This window comes from Struthio camelus, chromosome 1 (assembly GCF_040807025.1).
Source record: "Struthio camelus isolate bStrCam1 chromosome 1, bStrCam1.hap1, whole genome shotgun sequence".
Taxonomy (NCBI): Eukaryota; Metazoa; Chordata; class Aves; order Struthioniformes; family Struthionidae; genus Struthio; species Struthio camelus.
The window spans coordinates 148,458,325-148,477,876 of record NC_090942.1 but is presented as its reverse complement, the minus strand read 5'-3'; the positions used below and the strand labels follow the sequence as shown (position 1 = coordinate 148,477,876).

The 19,552-nt window shown below is 44.9% G+C and overlaps 1 protein-coding gene across 3 annotated transcripts; it reads left to right on the top strand.

Annotated features, from left to right (window-relative positions):
- The first annotated feature begins 349 nt into the window (after positions 1–349).
- On the top strand, positions 350–19,062 carry LOC104138682 (regucalcin). 3 transcript variants are annotated; one of them, XM_068922948.1, is made up of 7 exons: positions 350–1,207; positions 10,066–10,234; positions 10,784–10,966; positions 12,702–12,917; positions 14,474–14,605; positions 15,680–15,834; positions 17,222–19,062. In XM_068922948.1, the coding sequence occupies exons 2-7, from the start codon at positions 10,069–10,071 to the stop codon at positions 17,270–17,272; spliced, it is 903 nt and encodes a 300-aa protein (XP_068779049.1). In that variant the 5' UTR covers positions 350–1,207; positions 10,066–10,068; the 3' UTR covers positions 17,273–19,062. The 3 variants fall into 3 exon arrangements, with proteins under 3 accessions (XP_068779049.1, XP_068779042.1, XP_009664700.2); XM_068922941.1 differs by lacking the exon at positions 350–1,207 and adding an exon at positions 1,770–1,999 and having other exon boundaries at positions 17,222–17,846; XM_009666405.2 differs by lacking the exon at positions 350–1,207 and adding an exon at positions 4,068–4,178 and having other exon boundaries at positions 17,222–17,846.
- Positions 19,063–19,552: the final 490 nt, after the last annotated feature.

Genomic DNA, 19,552 nt, shown 5'->3' with positions numbered 1-19,552 from the left:
GTGGGATGCGTGTGCGTCAGCTCAGCCCTCAGCCTCGAGCAAGGCTGCTCAGCTTCTTCTGGCCCTTAAAAGCTCTCTTCTCCTCGAATCTTCTCTTCTCTCCTCGATGACTCCGCCACCGAACCCTCGAACCCGTGGAAATGGGCCTTCTTTTACAGCCAAGACCGATCGTGGACGTAGGCATGTATCAGCTCCAGGATCGGTCAGTTTTTTGGACTCTTGTTCTAAGCGGTCTATTGCTGATCCTTTCCTTGAATAGTCTAGAGCCTTCTTCTGATTGACAGTGGCAGCGGCCACTGGCAAGTGCTATTTCTCCACCTATGATATCAAATGTAAGCAGCGGGAAGCCTGGCAAGATTCAGCTAACCCGGGAGGGGTCACGCAGAGATCATTCCCGTTAACTTTTCAGGGCCTGTTAAACCATAACATGGGGAGGAAGGATCTGGCCAAAGATTAGTTTGCCGTCCCCAGCCAAGAGGCACCTGGGAGATGCAGTGAGGACCTGACGGCTGGACTCCTGGCTTCATAGACATCGAATTAACGGGAACGTGCCGGGGAGCTGTATTGTTAATATTGCCAATACACACTAGGGCCGTGGAGCACATCAGCCTCCGCTTGAGAGGCCGGACGTGCTTCCGCGCTCCCACCCGGAGGAGCCCAGGCAGGCGCCGCAGACGTTTCTTGACTCCAGTCTCATGACGGAGCGCTGGATCCAGCAAGCTGGAAATGAGCAGTCGCCTCTCCCGGGCCTTTCTCTCCTGCCTGCCAGCTTCCTCGCTTAAGAATGCTCCCTGGCTTTTGTTTAATCCCTTATTTATTAATGAAACTTACCTCTTTGATCAAAGACTTGCGCTGATTTCAATTAGGGTTGAGCAAGAACTCAATGACAGGAAAAGCTGTATCAGGAGGAGCAGCTGCTGCTCCCTGAAGGGTTTTTTTTTTTTTTTCCCCTCGTGACCAAAATCTATAGTCATAGGTGAAGCGTATTTATTCCCAACCAAGCTCGAGAAAACTCAGATAATCCTTTGTGGGCAAAACAGCTCTACCAAAATAAAAGTGGGCTGTATTGACTTCCCCGGGGAGCTCCAGAGCTTCTCAATTCAAGAAGCGAGGAGGGATCAGCTCCTTCCTACAAAAGGCAAAGCCGCAAAGAAGATAAGCCTCCACTTGATTTTTGGACAACGTTGTCAAGTGGGATATTGCCAAGGTGAGTAGTTACATCTGTGCCTATCTGGAATTTTTTTAATAGCCGTGTCTGTGTTAACTCTAACCATGTCTGCTGTTGTCTCCAAAAAGGGGGGAAAGATAAATGCAGAAGATGTTTGTGTCTAGCTGCAGAATGACTTTTGAGTGATTAGGGCATCAAATTACACACAAAGTAAAGTTATTAGTGTATTAAACATTAGGGTGGATACTCATGGGGGAGAAGTTGCACAAGGGTAATTTGGGGAGTTCTGAGAAAAGGGGTGAGAGAGACTTGCTAGGTATTTGCAAAGTCACAGTAACAAATTCAGTGATATTGTCTGTGTGTGTGTCTCTAATGTGATAGAAGACAAATACAATGTATTTACAGACTACTTTAGTATATATGGTATGCAATGTATTTATGAACTACATTAATATCTATATTACACTAATGCCTTGATACACTATCCCAATTACATTATATTCATAAAAGAAAGCAATAACAATTGCATCCAAGGGAACGAAAGGAGAAGGAAGGGAGAGAGCAAGAGAGCCAAGAAGAAAATACTCCAGAGGAGCCAGGAGGTGTCAGGCAGAGGTACAGAGGCGTATGGCCACCTTTGACCGATTATTAGAAACAAATGAGCTGGCTGGTGTGGGTAGGCTATCTAATTTGTGGGAATAATTAAAATAATAATTGACTGACTAGGAGTAAATGCATACACCTGTTACCGCAGATGTGCACAGGCTGGCAAGCAAAGTCTACAAAGCCTTTGAGACGTGTCTCCTTCTAAAGTCACTGACCTCTGCAAAGGTAGAGCTGGGGGACATTTCAGGGGCTGGCTGACTGAGAGAGAGAGAGAGGGAGGGAGGGGGGGAGGGAGGGAGGGAGGGAAAGAGATGGGGTGCTGGGAGTATTGGGGGACTCAGAGCCAGCAGGGTAGGAATAGCAGCTCAGCTGAGAGGTGGTGTAAAGCATGGAGGGGGCCACGGTCTGCCGGTGTATCTGCAGGGCAATTGTAGCCATTTGAGTAGATCAGAAGTATGTCCAGACGACGCTGTTTCCACAGTGGCCTAGTATGACTAGCTCTACTGCATTTGAGCTGCTCTCCAGTAAAGCAACATATGCATTTTTTAAATTGTATTGAGGTTAATGCTCCGTCCCTTGGCATGACTTGATTTTATTTTGCTGCAGTGTGTGGTGGTGAAGTTAGTCAAGTCATCAGATTAAAAGAGTTGAATGGGAAATATGGTTTCCACCATTAAATCTTGCTCTAGGAAAAAATGCTTTGGAAAGTATTTAATAGAAAAATGACTGCTTCTTTTTTTTTCTATATTTTTTGGTTGTTAAATGAAAACCACTATAATTATCTTAAAGAAGACTTTTCCTTTCAAATATTTCTACTGGATGCAAAAGCATTTCATAGGAAGGAGAGTTACAAAAAAATTTCCCTCCATATCTATATGAAACCCCTTTCAAAGTTATTATTTAGATTAAAAGGAGGAAAGCATAGAGTAATATGAAAAATGTTGTCAGAGTAGGCAGAAACAGAGTTAGTGCTGAAGTTAAAAGTGAGCCTATAATTTGGGTTGAGAAGTGGAAGAAGTCTAAGAATGGTCCTTATCCTGAGCACAGTCACTTTGTCATAATGCAATGGTCTTGGCAGGAGATTGAAACATTACTGGCTTTTTTGCTAGAAATGTTTGAATTTGTCTCCGGCTCAGAAGTGTAATTTTTGGAACTCTGCATTTGGATCTGTGATGACTGCGATGGAGTAATACGTGGTCTAACTCTTTTGTTTGCTTATCTGGGAAGAATGTTCATCCTATGAATCATTTGAACATCAAATTAAAACATGCATTAAATGTTTACATGAGTAAAGAAATGCACTTCTTTCTTCTGCTGGTTTGGGACCTATTCCTGCCAGGTGGCTTCCATCCTCGCTGAATTCAGTGATTTAACTCTGGCAGGAATCTGCCTCTGATCTGCATAGAGGACTCCCAGTGCCCTGCTTGCTGCAGCAGGGAGGAACTGGAGAGGGTGCTTGTTGCAGGAAAGCAGTTAGTGGCCCTGGCGCACTGCCTCACTCGGACTCTGCCCCCATCGCAAGCTTTAGCTCACCCCCTGCAGTTGAAACCCATTTGCGGTTGCCAGCAGCTGGGGCTGGAGGTCCCCTGTCACCTACCTCTGCTGGGCGAGGATGGGTGGGGAAGGCACTCTGCATCTTCGACCTTCACCTCCCATGTACAAAAAAAAAAAAAGGTGAATACCAGAGAAGATGAAGAAGAAAAAAAAGTATTTAAAGCCAGTAAAAATATAATTATTTTGCTGTTTGAAGTATCCCCAGCACTTGCCGGGGACACCTTGCCAAAGCTCTTCCCCGCGCGCTCTGCGGCCACTCAGAGCCGCTCTCGCCCAGGTAGGGAGTGCGCTTTGCATATTAGAGGCTAGGAGAGCAGGTGACTGCACACCAGAAGGTTGTGGCACAGTTAGGAATAGAAGCCAAGTCTTAATGATGATAATAAACCTTAATCACATGAATAGTTTTCCTTATCATTCAAAGTGACTTGTCCTGCACAACCCTCCCCCTCATCTTTTATTAACCTCCTCTCAACATTTTTATCACCCTAGACATTCATTTGCACCTTAAATTTGAGAAGTCTGGGCTAGCCCTTGGGGCGAATGAATGGTGCAATGTCTCGGTTTTCGTCTCCTGCTCTGATGACATGAGAAAAATACTGAGCAAGGATTTTTCCCTATCACATGTTCTGCTGCTGGCATTATGAACCAGATCATTCAGAAGGGGTTTGGTTCATGCCTCATGATTCATGTGACTGCTGACTGGATAGAAAATGTAAAAGGTTACCTGCTCAGTGCAGATAACATCAACGATTGCACCTTTTTAATCATCTCTGAAAACTGTAGCCGGTTTCATTGGACCAGCGCTGGAAAAGAGACATCAGCCCAGGTCTTGCAATATTTTTCTCAGCAGGTGTGTTATTGTGATTAACTGCAGGGTTTTGCATTGGTGCCCTACAGCTTGATATAAATATTCAGTTGATTGGCTGAGGTAAAATTGTTCTTGAAACTCCTTGGTTTACAGAGACGATTGCTTCACTGTACACACATTAAAAGCTTTAACTGTTTGTCTTATTCAAAGCTTCAGCTTGAAATTAAAAATAAAATAATGTATGCTTGCATGAGAGAGAGATAACAACAGTAAAGAAATGCTTTAAGGCCAGTCATTAACTTGTGTTTTACCTTTATTTTATGGCTATTGAAATTACCAATTTTTGCCAAGATCATTTTTAAAAGCAATCTGTATTGAAGATTAGAAAGGCTATTTTCAAATAACTACCAGAAAGTGTGTGGGTTTTGTTTTGTTTTATTTGTTAAATATCAGAGTGGATGTTTTTCCGTTAGGCTTTCAATCCTAATAGAAAATATTTCTTCCAGTTTCAAAACTCCGATAACTTTCAATTGTTTAATCTGGAAAACATTGCAGTGATGCTTCTTAGCCCCTTATTTTCTGTAAGTGGTTTATCCATGGTTCCAGGAGGCTAAAACATCAACGTAATTTTGTAGTGAGGATATATGCAAGGTGAACAAGATAGTTTTATCCTGTTGTGTTTCATTTAGGGAAAAGATGGCAGTATTTGCTGATTTCTGCTTGGAATTGCTACTTTTTTTCCTGCACATTTATCTCTGATCTATTAGAACTGCGTCAAGCAGAGTGCAAGGTGCTGCACAAAAAGATGCCAGACAGAAGGATGCTTTGGAAGGGGTGAACCCTGGATGTTCTGAGCAAAACTTTTTGGGGTCAATTCATCCTTTCCCAGTGAGATGTCTTCTTCTTTGAACCGCTCCTCAGTGGCTCTGGTGAGGAGAGTGGTGCTGGCAGGGACGGTGAGCCAGGATGAGTATCCTGGGGGTCGAGGGAGCATGGGGCTGGAAGCAGCTGCCAGGCACCTGCGCTGCGGGTGAGCCGGGCTGCACCCTGGAGATGCATTTTGGGCACTCACTGGCTTTCCTGCACCCCAAATCACCAGGCCACAAACGCTGTGAAGGATAGTGCTGCCTTAATAGGCCTTCCTGTTAAAAGAGTTAGTTTTCAGTTTCTTGCAAAAATTAGTAAAACCTCAGCCATGAAGGCAGAAATGTCCCATTTTTAGTTGCTCTCCTCTGAAAAACACAAGGGAATTTTGAGCCCAAATGTTCAGCTCTTTGAAAAAAAAAATGCAACTGGAGAAAAATATGGGAACTATTGTGGTGGTGGTGGTGGTGGGGAATAGTAAGGCTGAGCATGCAGCTGGGGAAGGCATACTCTGAGGCCCTGTGGGACATGGCAGGTGTCCACAGCATGGGGGGGGGGGGGAGGTTCATGGAGAGACTGGGCTGAGTCCTGGATTGCTGGGAGAAGGCCCATGCCTGGGAGGCAATGGGGAGGAAGGGCAGAGGCAGCCGGGGCGAGGAGCCAGGGCAGGGATGCTGAGGACTGAGGGCGACATGGGATGGGAGGTGGGAGGAACTGCTGTCCTGACAGCCACGGCAGCACGGGGGAGCATTCGTAAGGGAAGGAGCGTTAACCTTAACGGGGCGACCGCACCGGTGCAAAGACGACGGCGGTGAGCCGGGGCGTGAGGGAAGGATGGGAGCAGGGAGCAGGGCCCCTCTCTTCGCCCCTCAAAGGCATCAGCAAGTAACTGTGTCCCCAAAGGGGAGAAAAAATTGCCGGGTCAGAGAGTTCAATCGATTCAGGACTGTTTGGAGAAATGCCAGAGCGTGGCCCAGACAGGTCACCTTGGACTGGAGCAGGAGGGAGAGAAAGGGGGGGGCAGGAGGCCTCGAGGTGGCAATGAGTTATGAGGGCGCATCAGTCATCTGTGAACGATGCAGCCTGAAGAGGTTGAAAAGTTTGATGAAGCTCTCTGTCACAATATATTAAGGTTGGGGCATTTTGCTGGGATCCCATAGATCTGCACCATGGCCCTCAGTGCCATGCATCACCAAGGGCCCAGCCCTAGGGACACTGCAGGGGCACCTACCTCAGGCAGCGGTACCTGTGTCCAGGCATCCTGGCGCAGTGGCAGCAGCACCCGGGCACCCGCCTCCCCAGCACCCAGGACAGTGAGGCATTTTCGTCCGTGGAGAGTTTCAATCTACGTCTCTCTGAGTCTTGGGGAGGAGATGGGGTGTCTGTGAGATTTCCATGTTTTTTGAAGTTTGCTTTTAAGAGGGCAAAGCTAAAAGTCCTTTAAAATAACGTTCTGGTTGTGAAGCCAAACAGTCCAGCTCCAGAAAGGAGTAAAAAGGCAGCGGGGTGCAACCCAGGTTTGTTTCTCTCCTGCTTGTGTATTATGAAACAGTTGTTAATTACTTGATTGCATATTCCTCTGTGCGCGGGATGGGTCTGTGAATCAGTGTTTTGTAGCTGCTTATCTGCAGAGCCTCCACTTTGCTGTTACAGAAGCTGGAGAACGGGCACTAAATGAAACGGGAGCGGGTGGGAACAGAAAGGTTTAACATGAACCAACTGAATCAATGAAACCATCACTGAAACAATTACGCACTGGTTCCTAGAGATCTGGCAGCTTTCTTCCTCTGCCAGAGTCAGAGTTAGTGCTAGTCTTGTTGCTGTTGCAGTTTTCTCAGAGGTGGAGAGCACCTCTGTGTTTTCCAGACCATGGGTCAACGGCGCAGTGAAGTCAGCATTAGATCTCCGAGCACCACGTCACTAATACTACAGCTATATGGCCAAACTTTAGCCCGATAGAAACTCACTCCTGCGGCTCAAGGTCTGCTTAACAGGTAGTGGGTGGTTAACTTTTCTGGGCATCTTTCCATATACCGTCATTTACCCCAGGCTTGGTGCTGCCGCTCTGCATCCTTTTGTGCAGCAGCGGGTCGCTGCCCAGCCTCTCGCAGCCGCTCTGAGCGCTAGCTCAGCGCGAGTACAGCTGCACTGATGTGGAGGTGTGCTGAGCTGTCACAGCTGAAGGGGGACTATAAATGGCTGCAGTTATGTTAGTAAAGCCCAAACTCTGGCAGCTGGGGGTCCCACCATGTCCCGTTCACAGCCCCTGGCCCTGGCCCCACTGGGGAGAGCGTGACTTGGCAGACGCCCACAGCCAGGCCAGAAAACGTGCTAAAAAATTAACTGCATCGACGATCACAGGCCAGTGCAAACAGTACCCTGTCTATCTACTAATATAATGTAGCCAATGGGGCCATGATGCAAAAAAATGATGAGGTCAAGTAAACATGTAACATAATGCCTGTGTACAAAATCACTTATTAGCCTGAATGTTTGACTTTACATCCTCAGCAATGTTCCTTTGACATCATTTTGGGGAGGGGGGGGGGGTAAGGGGGAAAAGGTATATCTGGTAAACCAGTTCTTTGGACCTCCCCTTGACTGTGTGACTCCTTGTTACGCGTGTCCTGGGACCCAGAAAGCGAGAAAGATATCCGGGTCCCTAAATGCTGCCTTTTTCAGTCACAGTGATTATTAACTCTTCCCAGTTATGTTGAAGCACATTAGTGCTAGCTAATTATCTGTGAGATAAATCTTATCCCCAGTTCACCTCCTAAGGAACAATGCCCGTATTAAAATAGTAAACTGGAAGGATGTCATTACGCCGGAGGCTGGCTGGCTTCCAGAACATCTCTTTCCTATCTGCGATCTGCGGAGAGCTGAAAAATCTGCTGTGGCTGGCGGGTGCAGCCACCGCCTCTCCTCTAGAGCTGAAGGAGGGAGGAAATCAGGCCCCCTTTGTTTTGTAATAGCCGAACAATGGAGGTTGTTGCTCAGATCCTACACAGGGCAGGGGCAGGTGGTGAGCTATGCGTTCTGGAGGGCATTTAATGGGCTTTGACGGCAAACATATGGGGTTGGGTAGGGGTTGGGTACTGCGTGCCAGGGTGCTGAGTGTCCATGAGTCAGACAGCAGCTAAATGCCAAGAAAACAACATGGTGATATGTGCCAGAGAGATGCCAAGAGGGTGGTTTTTTTTTCCCCACCTCCCTCAGGTGCTGTTTGGAAAGCAGCCTTGAAAAGCCACCAGAGAATCTGCCTCTTATCTGAGTCCTCTTGTGTCTGAGGAATCAGCATTAGCGTATGCTTTTTGGAGAAAAAAGCAAGACTGGCTCTTTGTTTGAATTGAAACAACCCACAGGACTGAAAGCTGGCTATTTGCTCCAGCTGGGGGCTCAGGGATCTACCAAAAATGGTTTTCTGGCAAACTTGTATCTCAGGGACACTTGGCCACGCCAGGCACTATTTTGAGTGGTACCACCAGGGAAAAAGTCCGAAGGGGCATTTACAGAGTGCTTGGGCACCAGGCCTGGCAGAAGAAGGTCCTGCCTGCAGGTCTACAGAGCCCCTGGCTGCTTTTTGGGGCCCACTGCCACCAGGGCTGCGAGTGAGGAGGGCAGGAGCAGGTGCCCAGCATGGGAAATGCAGAAGCGGCTTTGCTCCTGAAGCCAGCTGATTGTGTAATTACACCCTCCTGCATGGCATACAGTAAAATTCACTAGTCTGCTCCAGCCGTTGGGAGCCATTGCTGCAGTAATTGGATGGGCCTGACTAACGTGAAAAGGTTGGAGTGGAAACAAAGCACTGGGTTTCAAATGCAGGAATATTCCCTGGCATTTGCATATGCTCATTGACTAGATGTGGGAACAAACATTTGATTTGCAGTGGCTTAGATGGCTCTGTGGTACCGACAAACTGCATTCAGTGTTACCTCTGTGTATGTCCTTTCCTCTGGAGTAAGTTAATAAACATATATTAACAAGGCAGAACCTTACTTTTCTGCAGCAAGACTTTCAACCCAGCTCAGCCTAGCTTCTGCCTACTGGTGTCTTCACACAGCTTGGAGGAAAGCCAGTCTTTTCCCTCGAGATCACTTCCTAGCTGCTGGCTCGGTCCCAGCTCCAGGCAGTCACCAGTGCTCCTGCGCCCAGAGACGGGTGCCTCCTTAGCAGCTCAGCAGTCTCAGGACTGATGGGACTGGGATTCCCCATCGAAGGGCAGGCGCAGGCTTGGTGACCAGGCTGTGGGACTGGGAGAGGTGCATGGCCAGTCTGTCTGGCTGTTCACCCTCTGCAGCTGCTGCGCTGGGTCCTGGTCCCCCACGAGGCACCCAATCCTCCCACGGAGGGCCAGCGGCTTGCTTGGGCTGCCTCCTGCCATGCCTTTCCCCCGGTATCTTCCCTAGTCCTCTTTGTGGTGCCTCTTTGCTCAGCTCTTGGACACCGACCACAGAAGGAAGCAGCTTCCTTACAGTTTTTGCTGCTGCTGGCCCGCCCAGAAATGAATCTCTTGGATAACCCCCCCAGCAGCTGGAATACCTGAAAACCCATGCTCCACCACACATGCGTTATTTTAAACAGAAGGGCAAAAAACAAAAGCAAGGTGCATATATAAATATTTGTATATGTGAATGTATATGCAACTGCATCGCTAGTTGGAGGGCTGTAAAACTGAAGGCATGGCAACCTCACGGAAATGCTGATGCTAAGGGAGGGTCATTACCCTGAGTAAACATCAGAAAATTCATATAGGAAAAGTACTTGAAAAAAATGAGAGCTCTAAATTTTACTGTCTTCTCTTGGGCTTTTACTCACGTTTCTCATCTAGGAATGATTTTCTAAATAGAAGACTCGGTTCTTCAAGCTCAGTTCCAGACCGAGAGGTGCTCAGATAAGATAAAACCAGAAGCCATGGAAAAATACCAGGAACCTCTTGAGTTATTGTATTGCATGGGATTTAGGAGGGCTTTGCTGTTTACAAATTCCAATTTTAAGCACTGCAGCTATGAAAATCCATATAAAAAGAAGTTTATATTAGATAAATTATTTACTCTCGTCCCTTTAGACTATGTCCTCCTCCATTAAAATTGAATCTGTTGTGAAGGAGAAGAACAGGATGGGAGAGTGCCCAGTCTGGGAAGAAAGGGAAAATGCACTCGTGTATGTAGATATTAACTCGCAGAAAGTGTGCCGCTGGAGCGCTGTCACCAATGAAGTGCAGAGCATGTCTGTGGGTAAGCGAGTCCACTGCCAAGTCTGTAAACATATCCACTGCTTTTCCCTTGGGACTCTTTTCTGCATCCTTCCCAGTCTGTCTCTCCTGCTATGAGTCCTGTAGCACTGCAGCTTCTTCTACTTTCCGCTGAGCTGCATGTCCTGTCCTCCTGCAATGTATTGCTGAGTATGGCACAGCCCAAGCTGGCCAAGCGCAGAGGGAGGATCACAGGCAAGTGTGGAGGTACCTGTGTATGTTGCCGTTGCTAAGCCCATTGGGAAGGTGCCCTGTTCTTTTGGTGTTTGCAAAGGTATGGTCCTTACAGCTGCGCTTGTCTGGATGGCAGAAAGGCATAGCAGGATGGGCTGATGATATCTATCTGTGGAGGGGGATATTACAGAGGTGACAGCCTTGAAAAATGTTACCCTTGCTCTCTTAGCATCACTTCAGCATTTCCTATGTCAGGTATCTCCTGACTAAGCCCTGACAGCTCTGGTGCAGTAGGAAGGGCACGACCAACCAATGGCCCTGGAGCTGCCTGCCATTTCCTGCTCTCTGTTGCCTGCAGATGCTCGCGTGGGCTCCGTGGCGCTGCGCTGGTGCGGGGGCTACGTCATCGCCCTGGGAACCAGCTTTGCCTTTCTAGATTGGGACGCCCAGTCAGTCACCACTATCCTCAAGATCGAGCAGGATAAACCCAACAACAGGTTCAATGATGGGAAAGTGGATCCAAAGGGAAGGTTTTTTGCTGGTAAGTTCCTGGTAGAAATTTCCCCTGGAGAAAAGAGAAACTAATTATAGTGTGCTTTACTCCCTACTCTCAATTCCTCTGTTGAGTTCCCCACAACAACTGCTGCAGTGAGTGTGAGCAGTCTTGTGAATCCTCTTTGCAATTACTGCTGAAGTCTCTGATCACCTCACGGCAGAGGAGAAGTAATCCTTAATCCTTTGAACTAAATGAGGACAGAGGCTGTCAATCATGGCTGTCTGACAAGAGGGCTCTGCTGTTCCTGGACCAACCTTGTTTTTCAGAAGTCTACCGACATGGGACAGGAAAAGCCAGTGGAGGCTGCACACAGGTAAGAAGGTTTCTGGAGGTGCAGAGGAGGACATAGCTTCCAGAGGAGAATTCGCACGGTGACTTGCCTAGTTCCCATACAGCCCTGCTCATCAGGCTGTGGGAAACAGAGGTGCTGGGAGAAAGCCTTGGCCTCTTGAAGGCAAGCAGGACTTTTGCCATCAGTTTCAGTGCAGCCAGAATCCTCCTGTGCTTTCTTTCCTCCCATGTAAATTATGACCCAAACACAGCAATCTGCATGGGAAGCAGAGAGCAACTGATGTGAGTGAAGATGGCTCCAGAGCTGGATCTTTCTTTGTTCTGCCAGTCAGCCTTTTCTCTGATTTCAAATTTGCCAAAAAACAGCAAATCCATTTGACTCGTGGTTATGCTTTAGGGCTGACGTGTTGCTGGAGTTAAGAGCAAGAGTAAAAGAGAAGTTAAAGAAAAACTATTTTGCACACTTGTTCCTAGCTGTGCACAATGAATGAACAGCCTCAATTTCAGTTTTGGCCAAATGTTGTAAAACAAGCTCATGAGCTCTTATAAAAGGGGTGGCCAACAGAAACAGTTCCTCACAGTTAAAAGAAAATGTAAACACCCCCTAGAGTGCTTCAAACCTGTCGTCGTAGACATCTGTCATTTTCAGAGCAGAGAGGATCAGACATTAAATAAAGAGCATAACAGTGAGGCATAAATTAATTTAAAAAAAATCTCTCACTTCTGTTATTCTTTACTTGGCTCTGAGATAACCGTGTGATTTACAGCACCTACATTTTAAGGTCACAGCCCATTTCCATTGTAAAAGTAGCCTGCCAACAACAGCAAAACTGAGCGTATAACACTCACATCCATCTCTGCTTCGTCTCATTGAGGGCTTTGACCTCAGCCTTTGGCATGTTGTGGCTTTCTTTTAAGTCTTTGGTATCTAAAACTTAAACCTCGTGGAAATGCAGAAACTTGGCCTTTTGTGGTCGGGATGACTTCTGCAGAGGATAGCTGCTCCTGACCTCCTCCTTTTACTTCTTTTCATCAGTGTGACAGGACCTCACCCCTTTCTCACTGCCAGTAGGAATTTTCTCCTCTTCTACCTTCCTGCTGTTTCCCACTGGGCCTTTGCTATCCTTTGGTATTTAGGACCTCTCAAGGCCCATTTCTGCAACTTCTCCATCCTTGGAACAGGTCTTTCATCACTGCACAGTACTTTGGGATGGAGCCGTCATTCCCCCTTTTTTAGGCAGCTCAGGCAATATATGTTATACTGGTGGTGTTCAATGTTGAATGAATAGTAAGTCATGTCATAAAAACTTGAAGAGAAGCATTAGGACTTCTTACTAACACTTACGGGAGGTTTCTGATCGAGCATGAGGAAGCCACTCTTGTGCGAACAAGCTTCTCCTTTCTAACCGACACTCCACTTTTGTTTCAGGCACGATGGCTGAAGAGACAGCACCTGGGGTACGAGTGAGGCGACAAGGGGCTCTCTACACTCTTTACCCTGACTATTCAGTAGTGAAACAGTTGGACCAGGTGGACATCTCCAATGGTCTGGATTGGTCCCTGGATCACAGGACCTTCTTTCACATTGACAGCCTGACTTATGCTGTGCATGCCTTCGACTATGATGTGCACACGGGCAAGATCGGTACGTGTGCTTTTCTAAATATGGTGACAAGCAATGCTATTTCTCTTTCTGCAGCAAGACCTGCAACAGCCAGTGATTTATTTGGCAGATTTCATATCTTCTTCTGGTTACAGCTTGTTAGCAGGCTGACTATGATTCTTCTCAAATTTGGTTATAATGCAGATATGTTTGGTGAACAATCGTTTCATATTTTGTATGTGAAAATATAGAATACTAGCACTTTCAACTGAATAGTGGATATACTTAGACCTGTTTAAGGAGTTGCAAGAAGGAAACGCTTTAGACTGCAAAATGAGTATTAGCTTATAGGATGTTGTTTATTCTTGAGTGCCATCTACTGGAATGCTTTGATTCTACTACCTCCATACATACCAACAGAGAATGCACATGCATATATATTACAGAAGTGTATTAAAAAATCGAGTTGCTATAGTGATGGAGTTTTCTCAACTCTGAAGTCAAAATTGCCTGCGGATATTTGGCAGATTTCACTCAAATTCATTTTCTAGGAAAACATTTTTAATTACAGTATTTGCAAAAAGAAAATAGAAGTGCAAGCAACACTGAGGTTACTTAATTTCAAAATTCCATGAAATATTTTTTTGTTATATCTATCTATCTTAAAGGCAAAAATTCATCTGAGACTAATGCCGTGTCCGTGGGCATTTAAATGACTGAAGTGACTCCCCTTGTGTTCTAATCAGGGTGAAGTTTGTATAATCGTAGGTGAAAATCATACAAGATAATTACAGTACTCAGTTAGAGTTCAGTTTCCTTTGTTGTCTGTTTCTATAGATTTTAGGACCTAAGGTTTCTAAAGAATGTTTAAGGTAACTTTGTTTTTTTTCTCCAAATACAAAAATACAATGAGCTTGAGTTTCCCCAGCCTTGGTTTTATGCTGGCGAATATCTGTTTTAGAGTAGAAGAATGACAATATTGCACTGAGGTCTGAGCAGGCAGAACACTGCCTATGGGCACAGCTCCATGGACTGCACGTATGCAGACCTACCTCTCTGTAAAGAACTATTGTCTGCACCGCAGCTAGACCTCTAACTGTTGGTGTCCGGGCCTAATTAAACTGGTAGCTTTATTGGCCGTTAAAATAAATAAGGTTCTTGATCTTCACCTGGGAGAGATTATTTATTACCAACATTTAAATTAAACTCATTATTTATGTGATTTATTGCTCATAAAAGGACATCCAGGCTGCCATGAGCCTAAGAAAAGTTATCGCGCTTGTCATGGTGCGGCATGCAGCTAGTAGGTTAATAATAGGCACAGAGACATTTTGTTCTCTTCACTTGATAAAATAATAAGTGTCCTAATTCAGCACAATCTCAAACCACAATGGCTCTACTGGCGGCTTATGTCTGCCAGCCGAAATTATGCTTTTAACCATATTTGCTAAATGCATGTGTAATACAAATTTTGCAGTGTGTCTTCCTCATGGAAAACAAATCTATGTGCTTGCAAGAGTGCGGAAGATGTTAGATTGGGATCCGGTACAGAAGCTGTACTAGTTCACGTAATACCAGCTTCGCAATTTTTCCTGCAGCCTGCCCAAAACTTGTGTACCGTTTAGAGAAGGAGGAGCAAATGCCGGACGGGATGTGCATAGACGCAGAAGGGAAGCTCTGGGTGGCCTGTATTGATGGCGGCAGAGTGATTCGTTTAGATCCAGAGACAGGTAAGGCCTCCACCAGCAGTGGTCTGTAATTCTGCTTCTAGTACGCCTGTTTGATATGCTGGGCCACAGTTTTGAAGTGTTTTCATTTTGTATCAATTAATTGTCTTGTTCTGAATCGAGTCGGTCTGTCATGGGGAAGTGTTTGCTCCTCAGCCGCTGCAGTTCAAGGCGTTATGTATTACCTTAAACCACCATGGATTTAATATGTCAGTTGGTACAATGAGGCAGCGGAGGGGTTTTGTCCTACCTGCCCACAAAGAACATTAGAGGCGCTCGAGGAGCGCGCTCCCCCGAGAAATAACCTCGACAATCACCACCGCTAAATCACACTGGGCACGTCAGCCGTACCATCCTCCGAGGGGACGGATGTACAACGTTTCAGTAATTTGATTTAAGCTATATGTCACGGAGCAGAAGGGTGCAGGAAAGGCAGCCGGGAGGGATGTTTCGAAGGTAAGATAAGCTGGTGTCTTTTGTTGCCTGTTTCTGCCCCACGCATTGCCCTGCGCAGCGCTGGTCTAGGCCCTGATCAGGCGAAGGGCACTGCCCGGCTGCCTGCCCACCCCTTCTGTGTACCAGGTACCTCTGCTCGCACGGTCTGCTGATGAAGCCCACCCCTTTCCTTTTAATGCTGCTTTTTAACGGTTGGCTCAGCAAATCTATTGGGAAAAACATTTAAAACTTGCAATTTAAAAAAAAAAAAAAGAACATTTATTTTTCTTCAGCACTGAAATGTTGAACCGGCTAATGCTGTTAGGAAGTGACAGCTACTCCAGGCCCCATGTGTCTCTGCCCTCCCTGGCTTCACATACTGATTGTTTCATTCTGAGAAAAAGGAAATGAAGCCTCATGGATATAGGAGAGGTGCTGAAAAGTAATTAGACAAGAAGCAGATGGACGAATTTCATTTCCCCTGAAACTATCCTTTAGGATATGGCCTCTATCTGAAAAGAAAATGCCTTCTTCATGCTCTGTGTAAAGGCTACAGCTGCACCATATTCCTTAACAGTAAATTAATATTTACGTGCTTCCTAGAAAACATAAATTAGGAGACAATTATATATTTTTTTCCAGGAAAAAGAATCCAAACTGTAATGCTGCCTACTTCCAGGATCACTTCTTGCTGCTTTGGTGGAAAAGACTATTCAGAAATGTACGTGACTTCTGCATATGATGGGCTGGATGAGACGGCCTTGGCAAAGGAACCTCAGGCAGGAGAGATTTTCAAGGTAACCAGATCTTATTTCTTTCCATAAATCAGACCTGCCAAGCTTCACGTTCTGATAGCGAGGCATGTGATTGCCTCAGACCTCACCAAAGCTGGGGTTTATTGCTTGTATATTTGTGCGTGTGACCGTAGCAATTCCTCTGGTCGTGTGCTGAGCACAGCTGGCAGGCAGCTCTGCTCTGGGTTTGCCAGCTGTGCCTGACACATGTGGCGGGTGCAGACAGGAGTGAGGTGAGAGCTGCCGCCCGTTGGGCAACTGGTGGTTCTGGATCTGCCGTGTCCTTCCTAGTATATTCCTTAATACACTCTAAGAGATTGTGTATTGCTCCTATTTCTTAGTATGCTTTTGTCCGTTTTGGAAATTTCACTCCCTTAGTTGCCATTTCTTAATTGTGCCGAGGTATCTAAAGGTTTACGATACAGATTGCCCTTTTTAAAAATCAGATTAAGCTCACCAGGGCAAAACTGCAAGGAATTTCTTACTTGAGATTTTTTTTTTAGTCTGTTAAAAGCAGGTGATACATTTTGAGTAACTGTTAATCATGCTTTTGTCTAGGGCTCTTGAATTCAAAACGTGTTTCTCTGCTGGTTATTTTATTTTCTCTTTCAAAGTATTAGTAAAAGGTGCACCGGGAGATTAAAAGACAGTTCTGAAAGAGCACTTACTGTCATTCCCTGAGGGGTGACCCTACCGTGAAAAGGAAGGGCTGTAAATGAGGGGAAATGGAAAAAAAACAAAAAACAAGAAACAACTTAATATCAGTTTGGAAATAGGATAAAGGCATGACCCAGGAAGGACCTGAGGATCTAATTTGGGATCTGGGACTTTCTAATTCAAAGCAGTGCTTGGAACAGATTTCCTGTGGCCAAGAACGAATAGACTCTTGAATCAGCAGAATTTAGGAGCTGACATGAGAATTAAATACCAGAACGTCATTAGGAATCTTGCCTTTTTTTTATCTCTGTTCCTCAATTCTCCTGTTATAAAAGTGAGTTGCTATTTTTGAGACTCAATTTGTCTTGCATGCACAAAGTGCATCAAAAGCATTGGCAAATTTTTGGCATATTTGCCAAATATGGCAAATACGACTTGTTTCGCTAACGTGGAGATAAGTAACATGTGTAAAGGCTGTGGAAGGTATGTGCATTAGCAATTATTGAGTGTTATTTGATAATCTTAAGGATTAACCTTAGGGCTTTGTGGTGTTGCCAGTCACTATGAGTACATTTTGTTTGCTCTGAAGGACTCCAGGTAATGACTCTTTCGGGGCTTTCCTTGAAGCAGATGTAGGGGTGGGTTACTATGATATTTGTTGTGCAACATGTGGATGTTTCCATTCTAATCAGTCAGATATTTATCCTTTTCCTTTCTCTTATTCTTTAAACAGATAACAGGCCTGGGTGTGAAAGGGATTCCACAGAATTTCTATGCTGCTTGAATATAATGCTAAATAACAAACAAGAAACGCTTATGGCTTGTTGGAGTAATTCTGACAAGGTAAAATCCAATGAATTACAGAATTTATCTGTATGAGGATTTCTAAACACACATCTGAGAACTCACTTGTTTGGAGCTGAAGATATTTCTTCTTCGAGTCTGTGGCATGATACAATAGACTAGAGAGGCAAGGCTTATCTCTGTTATCTTGACATCTGTTATGAATTTACACAAACCTCTTTAAACTCCAGCTTATTTTGATGTACTTCCTGATGACCAGCTCTGCCTTTTCATATCTCCGTGGTTCCAGAAGCAGAATTGGACAATTTGACTCTTAGTTTGTCTTCCTGTGTTGCAGTGATGTGGCAGCAACAATATGGCAGATTTTTAATAAATTTCAGAGTGATGACTTGAACTAGACTGCTCCTTTGCTGTGGGGTCAGACTTCTCTGTAGTATTCAGACTTCATTTTTAGATTCTTTCTAGCCTGTTTCTGTTTGCCTTGTCTTGAATTCTCCTGCCTTGTCTTTAGGACATCATTTATACAGTTAAAAATAAATTATGCAACCGTATTTAAAATGTGTTTATAGGTATTTTTTTCACATTCAGATATTACCATGAAAATATGGAAGGACCACACAAAGCCCGGGTACAAAAAGTCTGTGGGCTACCAGGATGTCCTTTGATACTGAAACCTGATGCTCCATATAGTCTTGCTGTTAGAGGACATATTTGCACACAAGCACCTGTACTTCCCTCCGCTTTCCATACCTTCTCATTGCACACATGGCTTCTGTTTTCCTCTCTTGTTTAAAGTCTTTTCCTCCTTTCTCTCTCTCCCCCTTTAGATTTTCTTTCTGCTACCTTTCTCTTCTATTCTCTTCTGCCTAAGTTTCTCTGCCCAGCTGGAGTTATCTCACTTTTTGTCAATCTGCTTTCATCTCTTTGTGGTCCATATTGCTCAGTATCAAGTTTAAAGTCCTTGTCCCTGCTTTCAGCGCTGCATATATCTGCTCAGGTTTCTTGCCGATTACCCTCACCTTGTCTCTCCTCTCTGAGAGGGCTGCTTTGGCCTCTTGCTTTTTTTCTCTTTGCCCAAACTGTAGAGGGTTTTATCCCATGCAACTGCCTACACCAAAGCTAAGATTGTCCTCTCAGAATTCACTGAGGACATGCTCATCCTAACCTTACTTCTCAGATGGAAATTAGGAGTCCACTGAAAAAAAGCAGAAAAATGCAGCATTTGAAAGCATTAAGAACTGAATAAAACTGTTAAAAGTGCTATATACATAAGGGAAAAGCAAATTTTGCGTTTAAAAGATGGTTTGTCAAACAGAGACAGTATTGCACGTAACTCATGAGTTAAACTAACTCTTCCTTCCAAAGTTTTCAACTAGAAGATTGCAGACCTCCCGTCTAGTTTGGACTAGTTTCCTGCTTTTTTGATTGAACTCTCCATTGACTTCTTGTAGAGTCAATCAAAGCCAGTCTAGGCAAACTGAAATGAAGAAAATTCCAATTTAATGAAAAGATGAAGATGATGCCAGTTCGATGAAGCCAGAAGTTGATGAGGCATTTTCACAAACTCTGGTGCTTAGCTAGCGACTTCTGCCAATTTGGTAGGCAGACCTTTTTAAGATTTAAGTCAGAAACATGTACTGCCTGGCTGCTGTTTTCACTGAAGGTATTTTAACAATTGTAGTAAATCCTAATGTACTTCGTCATGATTACAAAAGGGTTTATTTTTAAGAAGTATATATTTTAAAATTAAAATTGAAAATGGTCAGAGGCAGATTTTGGAGTTCTTGTCTGAAGTAAACCTAATTTTATTGGTCCTGTCCCAGAATGGAAGGTGATAGAGTGGGAAAGGCAGCATCAGGAATCCTGGGAGTCAGAGTGAAAATTTCTTCCCTGTCAGTTAATATTTGACAGATACATTTTTTTATCTTTGATACTGGGTTCTTCATTCCTATTCTAATAGACTCTGCCAGGAGCTAGGGGTGCATTGAGCGGACTCTTGAACACAGGTTTTCTTAAAGGCTTTAAAGGTGATCTGGCACACCTACAGTAAGCCAGATCCTGTTCAGACTCTTTTGAGACTGGAAGGATAAGTGATGGAAGTAAAGAGTTCACTTGCCGTTTGCCAGTTTCTACTGCATGGTCTGCCAGAGGAGTGAACGAGAAATGACGGTGCAATTCATGCCATCTATGAAGACAATCGTGGGCTGGGCCTGGATGAACGACAGATGATTAAGCAATTTGGTCTTATTTCTTATTTTAT

What these genes read in the sequence shown, in the direction of transcription:
- LOC104138682 (XM_068922941.1), top strand. Translation starts at nt 1,901, where the DNA reads ATGCATACACCTGTTACCGCAGATGTGCACAGGCTGGCAAGCAAAGTC. An exon ending in AGTGCAGAGCATGTCTGTGG is followed by an intron (nt 10,235 to 10,783) that starts GTAAGCGAGTCC and finishes TGTTGCCTGCAG; the next exon opens with ATGCTCGCGTGGGCTCCGTG. An exon ending in TCGTTTAGATCCAGAGACAG is followed by an intron (nt 14,606 to 15,679) that starts GTAAGGCCTCCA and finishes ATTTTTTTCCAG; the next exon opens with GAAAAAGAATCCAAACTGTA.